Source organism: Emydura macquarii, unplaced genomic scaffold (assembly GCF_026122565.2).
Source record: "Emydura macquarii macquarii isolate MOO-44397 ecotype Brisbane River unplaced genomic scaffold, CSIRO-AGI_Emac_v2 contig_3692, whole genome shotgun sequence".
Lineage (NCBI taxonomy): Eukaryota > Metazoa > Chordata > Testudines > Chelidae > Emydura > Emydura macquarii.
In genome coordinates this window covers 9,247,083-9,261,143 of record NW_027133829.1, presented here as the reverse complement: position 1 = coordinate 9,261,143, position 14,061 = coordinate 9,247,083, and the positions used below count along the sequence as shown (strand labels likewise).

Sequence of the window (14,061 nt, the reverse complement as noted above, 5' to 3'; positions counted from 1 at the left end):
GGAGCTAGAAGAAGATATGCTGACGCTCTCAGCTCGGCTGCGTTCCTTAGAAATCTGCATGATTGCTTGCAAAGGGCAAAAAAATGCTCCCAGAATGATTTCAGTTTCCCCAGCCTCGGAAGCAATAATCACATTTGCACACATCATAGCATACAAGGCAAGCAGAATCCCTCATTCATTTTGAATGTAGGTTTATTTGCTGAACCAGAACAGCTGAGACAGCTTAAAGTAATAAATATCAGCTGACACCCTCTGCTATTCAGCACAGTAATCCCATAAACAATACATCACCGCAAAACAACAAACGCGCATCCGATCTCCCAGCTAATCTGACCAGAACCTGAATTTACAGTGATTAAAACTCTGTCCACTGCCAGCAAGCTCAGGGAGGGGAAATCAGCCCATTTTAGCATAGGCGAAACAAGGGTCATAACGCAGAGTTTATGATGGGATTTACCAGGGCTGGGAGCCTTAACCGCATCAACCGTATAATGAGGGCAAAAGAATGACAAAGGGCTATGAGAGACGAAAGGTGAACTCCAAATACACACCGAGGTCACCTAACTTATAACACAGGAATGAGTTAATTTGAATATCCTAATTAGTTTACAGTGGGGGGAAGGGAATTAACATGACCCAGTAGGAAAAGATGTTTGCTGTGTCAAAGGCATGAGTAAAATAATCATCTTATCTGCAAGTACTAAATGTTTCTAATGCAACTTTATTGTGCACAACCTCCTTCCCACAGGCAGTATCCGAGCAGGCTTTGCTTAGAGATACATACAATGGAAGGGAAGGGGAAGACAGAGATATGGGACAAAAAAAATCCATCAAAAATTTGGAATGGGAAGGAGAATTGCTCAGGTGGAGAAATCCAGGGAGGCTCTTTCAGATGGGAGGCACTGTGGTGGAGAAGGCTTTTGCATCAGAAATAGAGGAAGCGGGGAGAAGGAAAAATGGTGGGTCTGAAAGATAGGACCAAGTCCATGAAGGATTTAAAAATGAGAGACATTTTCTTCTCCCCCTTGTCCTTATATTTTCTTGCTTGTACATGTTTAAAATTGACTATGAAAAGTACCTCATTCGCACATTAACTTTTAGACCCTTGTGACTAAAGTACACAAAGCACAAATAATAACAGCTTTGCACTCTTCTGTTCGGAAGCAGCATGATTTGATACTAGCAGTTACTCCAGTTATACAAACATGAATATAGTATTAGCATTCCAGTCTCAAGCAGATACTAAATGGAAAGCCATGGGGGGAGCAGGGGGCGACTTAGAATCCTTTGGTTTTTACGGTCTCTGTTTATTTACAAACAGCTAGCAAATGTCAGTAAAAAAAGATGCTAAACATTACACTGAAGGCAAAAGTCCATGCACCTTATTGAATTAATCTCCTCAAACCACACAGGCCTTGCTACAAATTCAGGCATGCCAAAGCTCTGGAAGCTACCCTGTAAAGCATCTCGTGGAACGATCGCGATGAAGCTACTTTCAACATATGGGCAGTGTAACATGCATGGCAGACAGTGAATTCCTCTGAAAGGGAAATTGGTGGTACAACAGGGTTATTAAAAACCTAAGTAGGGGCAGGTAGATGCACCTAGCTTTTCTCTTCTGGAGAGCTGGGTTCAAATCCTGCATTTTGGTCTCAAGAATGAATGAGACTGATGGTCACTCACACAAAGTATGTCTACACTGCAATCAGAGAACATAAGAATGGCCACACTGGGTCAGACCAACGGTCCATCTAGCCCAGTCTTCTGTCTTCCGACAGTGGCCAATGCCCGGTGCTTCAGAGGGAATGAACAGAACAGGTGATCATCAAGTGATCCATTCCCTGTCATCCATGCCCAGCTTCTGGCAATCAGGACTAAGGACACCCAGAGCATGAGTTGTATCCCTGACCATCTTGGCTAATAGCTATTGATGCACCTATCCTCCATGAACTTACCTAATTCTTTTTTGAGCCCTGTTATAGTTTTGACATTCAAAACATCCCCTGGCAATGAGTTCCATAGGTTGATTGTGTGTTGGTTTGTTTGTTTTAAACCTGCTGCCTATTAATTTCATTGGGTGACCCTGGTTCTTGTGTGATGTGACAGAGTAAATAACACTTCTCTATTTACTTTCTCCACACCACTCATGACTTTACAGATCTCTATCATATCCCCCCTTAGCTGTCCCTTTTCCAAGCTGAAAAGTCCCAGACTTTTTAATCCGGAAAGCTGTTCCATACCCCTCATCATTTTTGTTGCCCTTCTCTGTATCTTTCCCAGTTCTAACATAGAAGTGTGACGGTAGCAGCTGTACCTTGAACTAGCTAGCTCCAATAACAATAGCAGGGCTAGCCACTCAAGTGCAGAGTACACACCCAGGATCCTGGGCGCACTTGTACAGAGTGTAATCGCTTCCCTGCTTTTGTTATTGGAGCTAGTGAGATCAAAACTAGCTTGGCGGGCCTCTATGTCTGCAGGTGCTGCAGGTGCTGCAGAAACCCCTCTGACTGCAGAGTAAACATACTCTGAAGCACCCTACAATGTGGCATGACTGGCAGTCTCTATACTCAGGAATAGTGGGGGTGCGGGGGTGGGGTGGGTTGGCAGATTTGGAGGGGCGGGAGGAGGACTAGAATTGCAAGGGTTGCTGCAGGCTGGGATTAGCAAAACTACCTGCACTCGACTTGTTTTAAACCCCATGCTATCTGCTCCTTAGCTACACGAGCAAAGTAATAAGACTTCGAATACAAGTGAACAAGTCCCTTCCTCCCCATAAGAACCTCCTGCCTGCTCCCATGCAATAACCAGAGATCAGGCACAGCCATACATTTCTGACCCCTAACCATGACCTAGAGGGCAATGAGGCTTAATCCCTTCATGTAATCCTGGGTCTGCCATAATAAATTAGGCCAGGGGAGTTCAAAATTCTCCATCTCTGACGTTTTCAGCATACTCATTATTTCACCAGTCACTTGTTTCTCTGTCCACACTGCGAAAATCCTGCCCCAGTACCTGAGATTTCCAGGCTGCTGCTTCTATCATCACGCTGGCCTTTAAACTCCCTCAACGTGCAGTGGCTACACATTTTTTGCCTAGCCGTACAATTCTTTTTAGATTCCTATAATCTTGTATTCCTGACACAGCTTTGACAATTCCCTCCCTACTCTCACGCTCAACGTCACAAGGCTCTCTGCTCCTAGCTGCACCATCCCTTATCCCCTGCAATCATTGTCTGTGTCCATGCTGGTATAGCTGCTGTTAGCCAAAAGGGTTTTAGTCAATGCAATGTAAGTGTGTGTCTAACTTGGTTCAAATACGGCAGGTCCCTCTCCACACACTGGCCTGCTAAACCATCCTTACAGCTAACACAGGGTCTATTTGTGCAGCACATTATACTGTCGGGGGCCACTTTATAACAATTTGGACTTGCTTGTGTGGCTAAGCCAAACTGTGACATCAACATACTACGATACTAGGGTTCAGCCCCCAGCTATACTGGAACACAGCCGAGGAGGGGTAGATGAGGGGGCTCTAGGCCACCTTTCTACCTCCCATAAACCTGGGGCCAAAAACTGGCTCTGGCGCACATTAATTTAAAGGCTGCTCTAACTTCCACAGACTGTAATGACCTCAGAGGGGCCATCATTCTTGTGAGGCTCGCCAGAGTACAACCCATCCCAGCAGGAAGCCAACAGAGGATTCTCCCCACTCCCCATCCAGGACGACTTTACGGACCCTCTGCACTGTTCTGAGGAACTTGCCCTTAGCCGTTACAGGGCAGTAGCACAGTTTGGTCCCAGCTCTGTGATATTATAAGATGGTCCCCATGATGCAGCAAACTGAGCAATGGAGGCTGGTCCAAAGGCAAGAATCACGTCTAACAAACGTCCAGGATTCTTATGAAGCAAGCCCAACAAGAGTGTGGATAGCAGAAGGAAACTCGTTTGGCTGCCCTTTCCCACCCCATCTCTGTCCACCTGTCATGTGGGAAGATCACGGCACAACGTACATTGCTTTAACACACAGGGTACGGTTAGGTACTTTGTTCTCCCAGTGTATTGCCAAGAATGTCTAAATGCCAACAAATCACTGCTGTGAGGTACTGCTTTCCTTGCCCTTCATGTGTTTTGTCACCAAAATCAATTACCACGTCATCCCATATACCACACATAACCCACTTACTACACTGCCTCTGTTATGCTGCTACATTGTCAGTGTTACATAAACATGAATTCTAACTTGCAAACCAGGTGAGCGTTTGTGTCAGAACGTGCGGCAGAGTCCAAATCGCTACTGCAGAGAGCCAATCCTTCTTCCTTTGCTAGCTCTGAATTGTAGGCAAAGCAAGGGTCTGCTTCGAATGCACTCAGAGTGTATCTGAAGTCTCTCTTCTTTGAACAATGCCATAAAGTCTGATTAACAAAATGAATGATGGGCCACAGCTTTACTACGGAAGGTGAGGAGATAATGAAGCTTGTTCTTTAGAAGAGGAAACAAGCTGGTGGTGTTGGCAGCTGAGTAGGCGACAGCTGGGTGCAGGAGGCAAACCCGCAGGGGGTTCCTTGTAACCCAGTCACCTTTATTCACAGCTTTCCAAGGAAGCTGCTGTGACCTTTCTCAAGTCCCAAAAGGTTAATGTGAAAGGACAAGATGACAATGCAGATTCCCTTCTTAATTAACATTTTTATTAAATAACCTATTTCAAATGATAGTTAAATTCTCTAAATTTATATCATTCTATTAACCATAATCTAATCTCATTAACCTTGAAATCCCCAGTCTTAACTACCCAGTTCTATACACCATAGTGCTATCAGCTAAACTAATTACATGACCTTCAAATGGTTTCTCCTGCAGTTATTGTCATTATTTATCCTTGCTCATTGTTCTTGCTTGTGGCTCTTGCACAAACCTTCCCTAAAACTCAGTTCCTGCATGTGCTCATTCCACAGAAATCCCTCTTAGCAAAATCCATTGGTGCCATCTCTCAAGTCTAACTGGGTGCTCTGCTCCAGTGATAGCAATGGCAGTACGCTTGGGTTCTTGGTTTCATACTATATACCTGATGTTTCTTGCCTTCCAGCATCTTCATTTGTTTTTCTGTCACTAAACTCTACATTCTCTGAGAAGTTCTCAAAGTAGCACACAGGGACCCAAACGATAGCTCCCTTTCTGACAGTGCGGAGCAACCCGATCCTCATGCATTTGTCTTAATCTCACTCCTCAAATGAATTGTTCTTTCACCTCCCCGTGTTTTGAGGGTGTGGCCCTTCTTTATGGTTTCATGGGACAAACCCAAAAGGACACTAGGTTGATGCTGGATACACAATTTCTCCTTAGGCTGATCCAGCTGAGATTTAAAATCCTTGCTTGTCGTTGTGTTTCAAAGCCATCTCCAGAAAGGTTTGTCTTGTTCAAAACGTTTACTGGCCAAAGCGAGAGCATGGCACTCTTGCTGTCTGGTTTGATGGAGTTTGGGTCGCCGTGCAGGTGAAGTGCTGTCTACTCTCTAGATATCTATCTGAGGTACTTATATGGCACCCCGTCATCATAATGTCTGAGCACCTCACAATCTTACTTCACAACACCCCTGTGAGGCAGGGCAGGGCTATTATCCCCATTGTACAGATGGGGAAATGAAGGCACAGAGAGACTAAAGGATTTGGCAAGGTTACAGGAAGTCTGTGGTGGAGCAGCAACTTGAACCTAGATCTCCCAAGTCCTAGGTAAGTGCCCTAACCACTGGACCACTCTTCCTTTCTGAGCTCATTGGGAATGGGGATGGCTATTCAATCTACAAGCTTGAGGACAGGTTATGATTTGCCCACCCTCCCTGCTGGATGATCATTGCTGTAATAAGCTGCAATCATTTATAGAGTGACAAAGTGAGACATTATCTGGCTCACATCTAAATGCGTTTTACTTAGGTTAGGCAAACAAAATATTTAAAGTCTTCAGATACTTAATGACTTGGCACCTGCCCTCTGCTATGTGGACACAAGCACAGGAGTGGATTTTATTTGAATGCGCTAGATTGTATTAGACTTTACTAGATACACACAGGTGCATTGCACATGTATCTGAAGGCACAATGAGAAGCAGCAAACAACAGGAAAGCAGGCGGGCAGGTCTAGAAAGACCTGGATCAGCTGGGGAGAGAAGCGTTTTTCAGCTATCAGAAGTGAAGCTGATAATCCTCATTTTTCAGCATTTAATTCTTCCACACCTAATTGTGTTTACAGCTGTGGGGCCAACACAGCTCCCTGCTGGAGAAATAAGTAGGAGCAACAAAGTGGGTGAGAGCCAGGGGTGGGGCGGAAGTGACAAGGCGATGCATGTAAACATTTGATATGTGAGCTAGTGTTCCTTTTTGCTTTATTTATTTATTTCTTCAAGAGTATTTCATGTTTGAATAATAGCCATTGTGGGGCAAAAATTCATTAGGAAACAGTGAGAAGTCCAAATCACCTACTGAGACAGTATAACGTTATAATACCCTATAACAGCACCACTTCAAAATAAAGATTATAGGGCTGAAATGTCTCACTAGCTTGGCTGCAAATGCAGCCACATTTCTATCTTAGCTAAATAAAGAAAAGCTCTTAGAAGGCCACTGTCTGGTATATTTAGGCCTACACTCTGGGTTCTGTAAGACAGATTGTTTTTTTTTTTTAAATTCTACAGAAAAGAGTTGTGTTGGAATGTAAACATTCTCCTGCAGTGTTTTCAACCCAAACATTCAAGTACTATACCAATACATGACAGCCTGAATCTGACTAACATTAAATCCCATCTACACTAGAAAAAATGACCATGTTGTAGGACCTGGTTACTATGTGCTAGCACCTGACAAAGTTAAAAACACATTTCAGTCTTGATTCAGGAACGTGGCTCAGAGTTTTAGCCATGTCAGGTGCTACCGTCATAAATGGGTCCCACTACCAGGTAGCTCTTTTGTGCTGTAGGCTGGACCAAAGTGAATCTGACCAGCCTCACTTCACTGTCTGAGCGGAAGCAAAATGGCATCAGTGGGAAAGTAAACTAGATTTTGAAAGTTTTAACCCCTTGTGTTACTACAGCGCAATAGCACAGATAAGGCAATTTGTTTCATGAAATGATTAGCCTTTAAAGTAATAAATGCCTTCCTGTAACTTGATTAAGATATTTTGCATCCTGAGGAGCCTTTGTGATCACCACCCCTCCCAAGAACACACATCCTCTCCTGGCTCAGTAAGCTATGTTGGCACAATGAGCTCTCTCTATCACCTCACCTGCACGCCTTCCCCTGTGAGGGCTGAGCAAGACTGGATCTGCCAGACTCTGTCACGGATCGTATGTAGGTTCAGTCCCTCAGCAATCTCTGAAGCGGGGGCAGCCGTGAGCAAATCTTGCTTGTTAGCGAATATGAGCACGGGAACTCCACTGAGCTTTTCTTCATCCAAGAGCTCAGCCAACTCCTATATCATTTAAAAGAGGGTGGCGGGGGAGAGAGAAGCCTTTAACCACAAGAGGTTGATCATGTCTCTAATTAGAATTATATTTAGGGCAAATGTTGGAAGCAAGTGTTCCAGTAAAGCCTAGATCCTATTACAAAAAAGCAAAAGAGTATACAATCATCGGTGCCCAAGGTTCAGAAGCAAGTTCTTTCAATTACAGGTTACATGAATCTCTAGCTTAGTTTGAAATTAACAGTTGTCTGAAAGGCTACAGATCTGCATTTTACCAATCCCTGCTCTCTGGAGACCAGCACTGATGATACAGCAAAAACCTTGTCAAGTGGCCTTGAGTTACTGCCTGACTCTTGAAATCAGGTGGTTCTATTCCTATTACATTTGAACCTCTGGAATGATGCTAATAACAAGTTTCGATTTTTGTTCCAACTTATATGAACTGTAACTCATCACAGACAATCTTGTTTCAAAAACAAAAATCTCCCTCCCACAAGGAAGCTGTGTTACCTACTGAAGGAATGCTGAAAACCAGGCTGGACGATAGGTTTTATTGGCCAGACTTTAGTTTCACTTGCATGATACGTTGCAGGGTATTTTGCAAAACCTGTGCTCGTTGGGGAATGAATGGCTTAAGAGGGTAGGAACAAAGACTTTTGCCTCTGTGTCATAATCCAAATCCACTGTAGATTCACAGTGATCAAAAGACCTTAACATCTGAAGGTTGTACAGTGGCCTAGTATAAAACAAGAGGGCAGCTTCATGTCATTTTTTAACCAACAAGTGTCCGTGTGACAAGCTCAACACAGTTGGCACTAATTAGCACCCTATATAGCAATCTTGGCAAAGAAGCAAAGAACTGAAAGGGTCTGGAATTTAGAAAGTCCAAACTGCTGGATATTGTCCTTGTTTGAAGGAGGGAGATAGAGAGTATGTGTGTGTGACAGAGAGAGAGAGAGAGAGAGAGAGATTGCACTGCTGTGCAAAAATGAGTTGCATCAAAGATCAAATTCTAGGCCAAAAAAGCAATTTGCTTGCTTGTTTTGAAAACCAGGATAAAACAGAATTGAGTTACAAAGCTCTTTAAATGTTTCTGATTAGACCCAAGAGACAATCAGTATTTACAAATTTAAGTGGAAATCATAAGAACATGATTCCTTGTGGTCTTGTTTTGGCAAGATTCAGGAGGACCCGAAAAGGTTTAGGTTTTCAATATTTGATTCCATTTGTTCAGGTAAAGGTGAATCACAGGTAGCCCCTTCATCAAATTAATAGACTAGGAATAATTTGTACTGATGCTGAAAGGAAAGCTCCACCTGAAATGCTGATTTCCCCACACAAACAACAAAATGTATCTTCCTAACTTACATACGCAAGGGACGTTAATGCATATTAGTTCAGAGAGAGCTGGACTTAAGTTACCTACCTGACCCGTTTCTTCAAACCTCTTTCTATCTGCACTGTCAATTACATAGATCTACAAAGGAAACAGGAGAAGGAGTTACTTTATCTGGAAGACACTGAAAGATGTACTAGTCTGTGTAAAATTGAATTGAATCCAGTTCCCAATTGCAATCCTTATCATTTACACCAATACTTATTTAACTACCCCTCCCAACACCCCAGAAGGTAGGGAACTATCCCTGTTTTACAGATGGGGAGAAAGGGGTTGTGACTTGGCCAAGGTCAGAAAGGGAGTTGCTGGCAGGACTGGGATCAGAACTCCTGCCTCCTAACACTATGGTCAATACAGTAAAGCATGCTGCCTGCCAGTGGCTTTGTGTCCACTTCCAGATAAACCACTATTAGAACAGTGTTGACAGCAAAGAGATGGACTGAACTGGTCATGGAGACTGAATCTTCTTCCAGGGCAGGGGGGACAAGGGGGTAGTGTGCGGTGAGCTTGCACTTCTACTGCTTATGCACTACCTATTTTTTTTTATGGAGAGGTCTGTTGGCTCAGCACCTTTCACCAGCACTGAATTAGTTGGTTTCCTTGCTTGGCAGACTAAGAACTTGTTTTTTAACCCTTTGGGGGAAATGCAAACTGGCATAACCAGCAGAAGAGGTTTTAGCTCCACACAGTCTTCAGGCTCCTGGAAGTTCTTGCTAGATATGCATTTGGTAAAGACAGCTGCTGCCATCCCTCTGAACTACGGTTCATTGCTAATGTGGTTAAGCAGCTCAGTTGTTTAAAATAATAAACAGGCCTAAATAAATGTGGAGCCTTAGTGTTTGCATGCAATGTAACATAGGAAGGATTGCATTGACCAAAATCAACCTAACCCAGCCAGTGACTTGCTAAGAAAAGTTGAAAAGACATTCCACAGTCGTTCAGGTCCTGGTAGATGTGAGAAGTGGGGGTCCTGGACAGCTGAGTGAGGGAATGGCAACGAAACATGGGGCCTTTCATTCCCAGGCCACTGATATGAATTCTGACCTTAAAGTCTATAAATCCATCCCTGAGCAGGAGCGACTGAAAGTTGCTAGCATATTGGCTGATTGCTGCTCAGTGGAATAAGTGTCAGACTGGTTCTCAGGGATAGGTGTCCACAGTTGCCCCTCATCACACCACAAATAGCATCCTTGCTTGCAATCTCAGACAGAGACTTCATGCTTCCAGGACAATTTAGACTGAATATCAGGGGGGGAAAGTTCCTAACAGCAAAACTGATTAAACAGTAGAACAGTCTCCTAAAGGGGAGTACTGGAGTTTGTCTGACTTAATATGCTGCGAGGAAAACTCGTATGCCTGCCAGGGGAAGAGGTAACTGGTGACCTCATACGTTTTTTCTCTACTTACTGTAGTTTCTTACGAGTCAGAGCTGATGCACATCGGTGGAGGACAGCATATGCATAGGAAGCTTGCAAGGCTGCTGCCCATACTATACTGGTCCATGCTCAGTGGATGAGCTGAGAGATCTGGTGTCATTTCAACATCTTTGCTAAGCACTAAATGAGTCATTATAAACTATAATAAATAGCTATTTACTTCCTCAGTGCGGATGCCATGTCTTATCTATTGTTGGCAAACTTGGTAAATTACATGACAAGAAATATCAACAGCAGCCACCTCTAGGGTGGAACGCTAGCTGTTTATCTGCTGCACACAGAAACACTACACAATCGTTTGGGAAAGGAAGACCTTCACAAGAAGGGCCCGCTACCACTCGCCAATCCTTTCTCCTGCAGCACCTGGGTTTTCTCCAGGGGCCTCCTATGAGAGCTTAACTTGCAGGATCTGGCTAGATTACAGTTTGAGGTGACAGGGCTGCAGGCAGTCCCCCCGTGCAGAGCACAATGCCCACAAGGTCAGCACATGTAGAATGTCAACATCCAAAGCAGAAAGCCACACGCGAAATTGATGCAGGTGTGTGTCTGAATGTGCAATCATCCAAATATACGCACCTTGTTTGACTGAGTTAAGCTTCCAAATATCACAGGTGTGCAGAGCTGGAGTGTCTCCCATTCAAACACACCTGCACTGGTTTGAAGGGGCAATCACTTCATGGCTCTCAAACATTTCTGGAGGGTCCTCTCCCTTTGTGCAGCACAGTTCTGAGTGGAGCAGAGGCAGGAGTCCTGGGATAGTATCTTATCTTGGCCCCTGAGTCTCTGCATTGCAAGGCCCATCTGAACTGGCTCCTGGTGGGGTCACGTGGACTCTCTGGCACAACTCCTGTTTAAATTATCTTTGTAAATGCGGTGCCAGCATGGACAGAGCGTGCAAAATACACTCACCTGCATTTCAGGTGCTTTTGAAAAGCCGTGGGCCAAAATCAAGTCTGGTGTAAGCGGGCTGCAATTTCCATGCAAATTGTGGTGGAAATGGGTCAGGAATCGGCTGCTACCAGCTGCTGTACAACTCCCACCTTCACATCCCCCAGTGCTGAACGTGGTCCTTTTCCTCACTGCCCAGCTCCTCACTCCGGCTACAAAGCCGGGTGTCCTGCTGTACTGAGTAGGCTGGGGTAGAGCTGAGGGGTTCTTTCGGTTCCTTCAGCCTTAGAATGCTCCTTTATTTCCCCATCTCCCCACCCTTGTAGGAAATGCAATGGGGAACGTGGCTGTTTACTAATTGCTGCGACAAGCTCAGCGAGGGAGAACTGGGGAGCCACAGGGCCTGCGACATGCCCCTGGAGAGGCAGCAGCTATCTTTACAATGTGCAAACTTCGCGTGTCTGCCGTAGCAGTCAGAGGCTCCCGGGCTGCTGCTCTGCAGTGCTGACTTCTGCCTGCCCACTATTCACAGCAGCACAGATAATCCCTGACTGAGCAGTCGTGATCATTTTATGCCTGCCCTGCGCTCTGTGCCTTGATTGCCTATACAGGAGCACGCTGACGAAGTTGGCCCTGCTGTTTCTGAAAGCCCATAATGGAGAAGGGACCTCCTCCCCCTCCAGCTGGCAGGTCTCTCTCTCTCTCACAGCTCCCTCCTCGTGAGCTCTCACCATCGTGCTTTGGGAAGGCAAATGATCGAGGCTTTGTCCTGGTGGCTGGCTCCTAAAACATGGTACTCTCCCTCCCCGAACAGCCACCTCACCCCATCCCTCCCTGCGTGCAGCAATTAAAGTCACTCCACTTCGACATGTCTTCTGACGTTAACGTCGGCTCCTCTAGTAGGCCCATCCTCTCCCAGTTATAGCGATGCTGAAGAGCAGGGCAATTAAGGATTTGTGTATTTTAGTGTGCAGCGCCTTGATGTAAGTGGTTAGAGCACGACACTGCTCCAGTAGATTAGGACCCGATTCCTCGTTGATATTGACTTTTATTTGTACTGAGATACCTAGGAGCCCCAGTCATTGACCAGCACCCCACTGTGCTAGGTGTTGTGTGAACACATAACAAGAAGATAGCCCCAAAGAGATTACACTCTAAGTAATACAAGACTTGCTATGTGTTCACAGGCAAGTCACAGTCCATCTGTGCCTCAGTTTCCCCCATCTGTAAAATGATGATCATAGAAATGATACACTCTTTAGATGAGTTTACCTGGTTGGGGGTGTGGGTTAGAGCTTGGGCTCTGCTTTAATTCGGGCTGAAACCCACCCACTTTGCAAGTGAGGATGCAGGCTAACTCACTCAAGTGTTGATAGTCCTCCAGTGCCTTCCCACAAATCCCCCAGAGGACAGACAAGCTCTCTCGCGATTGACGCAACCGACTAGGAAAGAATCCGAGGGCGTCTCAGCACAAAGAACCATGGGACACGCTCCCAGACACACACAGACAAATGCATAAACAATGAGGGCATGGTAATGTGGTTAGAGCTCTGCAGTGGGGATGCTCACATCCAGGCAAGGCTCACCCCTGCGTGCCAATCACCCGGAATAACTGTGCAGTGTAGACATTGATGTAAACATTTGGTTTAGATTTCCTAAACTCACTGGCACCACAGGTTCTGTTATTGGCTGGGTCAATTCAGCTCTTAAACCTTTTATGGGAGTTAACTTGAGTGCCATACAGCTGGGGTGTGTCTTTCAGATGCTACCACAAGATCAAAGGCCCTTGCTGATCTGTAGAGACTCTCCAGATCCCGTGGAACTTTTGGTAAAAGTGGGGAATTTGCCTCAGTATCCCTGGCCAGTATTCCTCCTCTTCCCCCATTGTGCAGGATTCTGTTTGCCAGCTGGCTGCCACTCTCCCCTCAGAAGTACAGCGCTCTAGGATGAAACTGTAAAGGCCTACGTTATAATTAAGCATTTAGCTAAGATTTTCATGGTCAGAGCTTTACAAACACTAATCTTGAAATAGATATGGAAGAAGAGTTTTGTAATTAAAGCTCCAAACTCGGAGATAGGGGTCTCTTCCTGCCTCTCTTCCACAGACTTCCTTGGCTGATCTTGGGCAAGTCATTTAATTGTTCTGTACCTCAGTTTCCCCATTTGTAAAAGGAGGATAATACTGCCCTACCTCACTATTTGAGGCTTAATTCATCAGTATCTGTAAAATGTCTCAAGATTCTCCAATGGACACTGCTATAGATCTGCAAAGCATATGTTATTAATAAATATGATGCCATTAATACCCAAAGGGACTTGTATTTGAGCATGTTCAGTAGTGATCCCTACAATGCGTTGCAAAAGTCAAGAGTAAATTTGAAACATTTCTGCCAATTCCACCATTTTTCCCAGTGTATCCCCACCAGTCTTGCCAATGGGTTTAGAATGACGCATTTGGTACTGTCTGTCTTTCTGCCTGAGAACTTGGAAAGCCATTGCATTACCCAGCTCTCAGCTGTGGCTAATACTTACAAGAACATCAGTGTTTTCAAAATAGTTCCTCCAGTACGGCCTGATCTTCCTCTGTCCACCAATGTCCCACACGTTCAGCTTAAAACCTTGAGACTGCACGCTTTTAATGTTAAAGCCCTGTAATGAGCATAAGGAAAACCACATACTGTGTTACCCTGAATCTCAGGATCATATTCGTGAGAGCGCACCATTAACAGCTTATATATCATACTGCTGAAAAGCAAAGCAAGATAGGCCCGTGTTGCTATTCAGATGGATCAGCTGTGGGAGAGGTGAAGAGGAAAGAGAACAGCAGCTGCACGCATGTCAGCTTGCATATGTTCCTGGATCAAGGGCTGACACTGTCACGGCTACAAAGACA

At 44.9% G+C, this 14,061-nt stretch overlaps 1 protein-coding gene and 1 long non-coding RNA gene across 2 annotated transcripts in view; one reads left to right on the top strand and one right to left on the bottom strand.

The window, feature by feature from the left end:
* Positions 1–10,447, top strand: part of LOC137146024 (uncharacterized) — a 38,645-nt gene extending 28,198 nt beyond the window's left edge. Inside the window, exon 3 of the long non-coding RNA XR_010917818.1 lies at positions 10,257–10,447. This is a non-coding gene — a long non-coding RNA (uncharacterized lncRNA). The remainder of the gene's footprint in view (positions 1–10,256) is intronic.
* ARL3 (ADP ribosylation factor like GTPase 3) overlaps positions 1–14,061 on the bottom strand; it is a 37,430-nt gene that overhangs the window by 6,065 nt on the left and 17,304 nt on the right. Inside the window, exons 3-5 of the mRNA XM_067537090.1 lie at positions 13,701–13,817; positions 8,875–8,925; positions 7,272–7,457 (exon numbers count right to left, since the gene is read on the bottom strand). Coding sequence (XP_067393191.1) covers positions 7,272–7,457; positions 8,875–8,925; positions 13,701–13,817 — 354 coding nt within the window. The remainder of the gene's footprint in view (positions 1–7,271; positions 7,458–8,874; positions 8,926–13,700; positions 13,818–14,061) is intronic.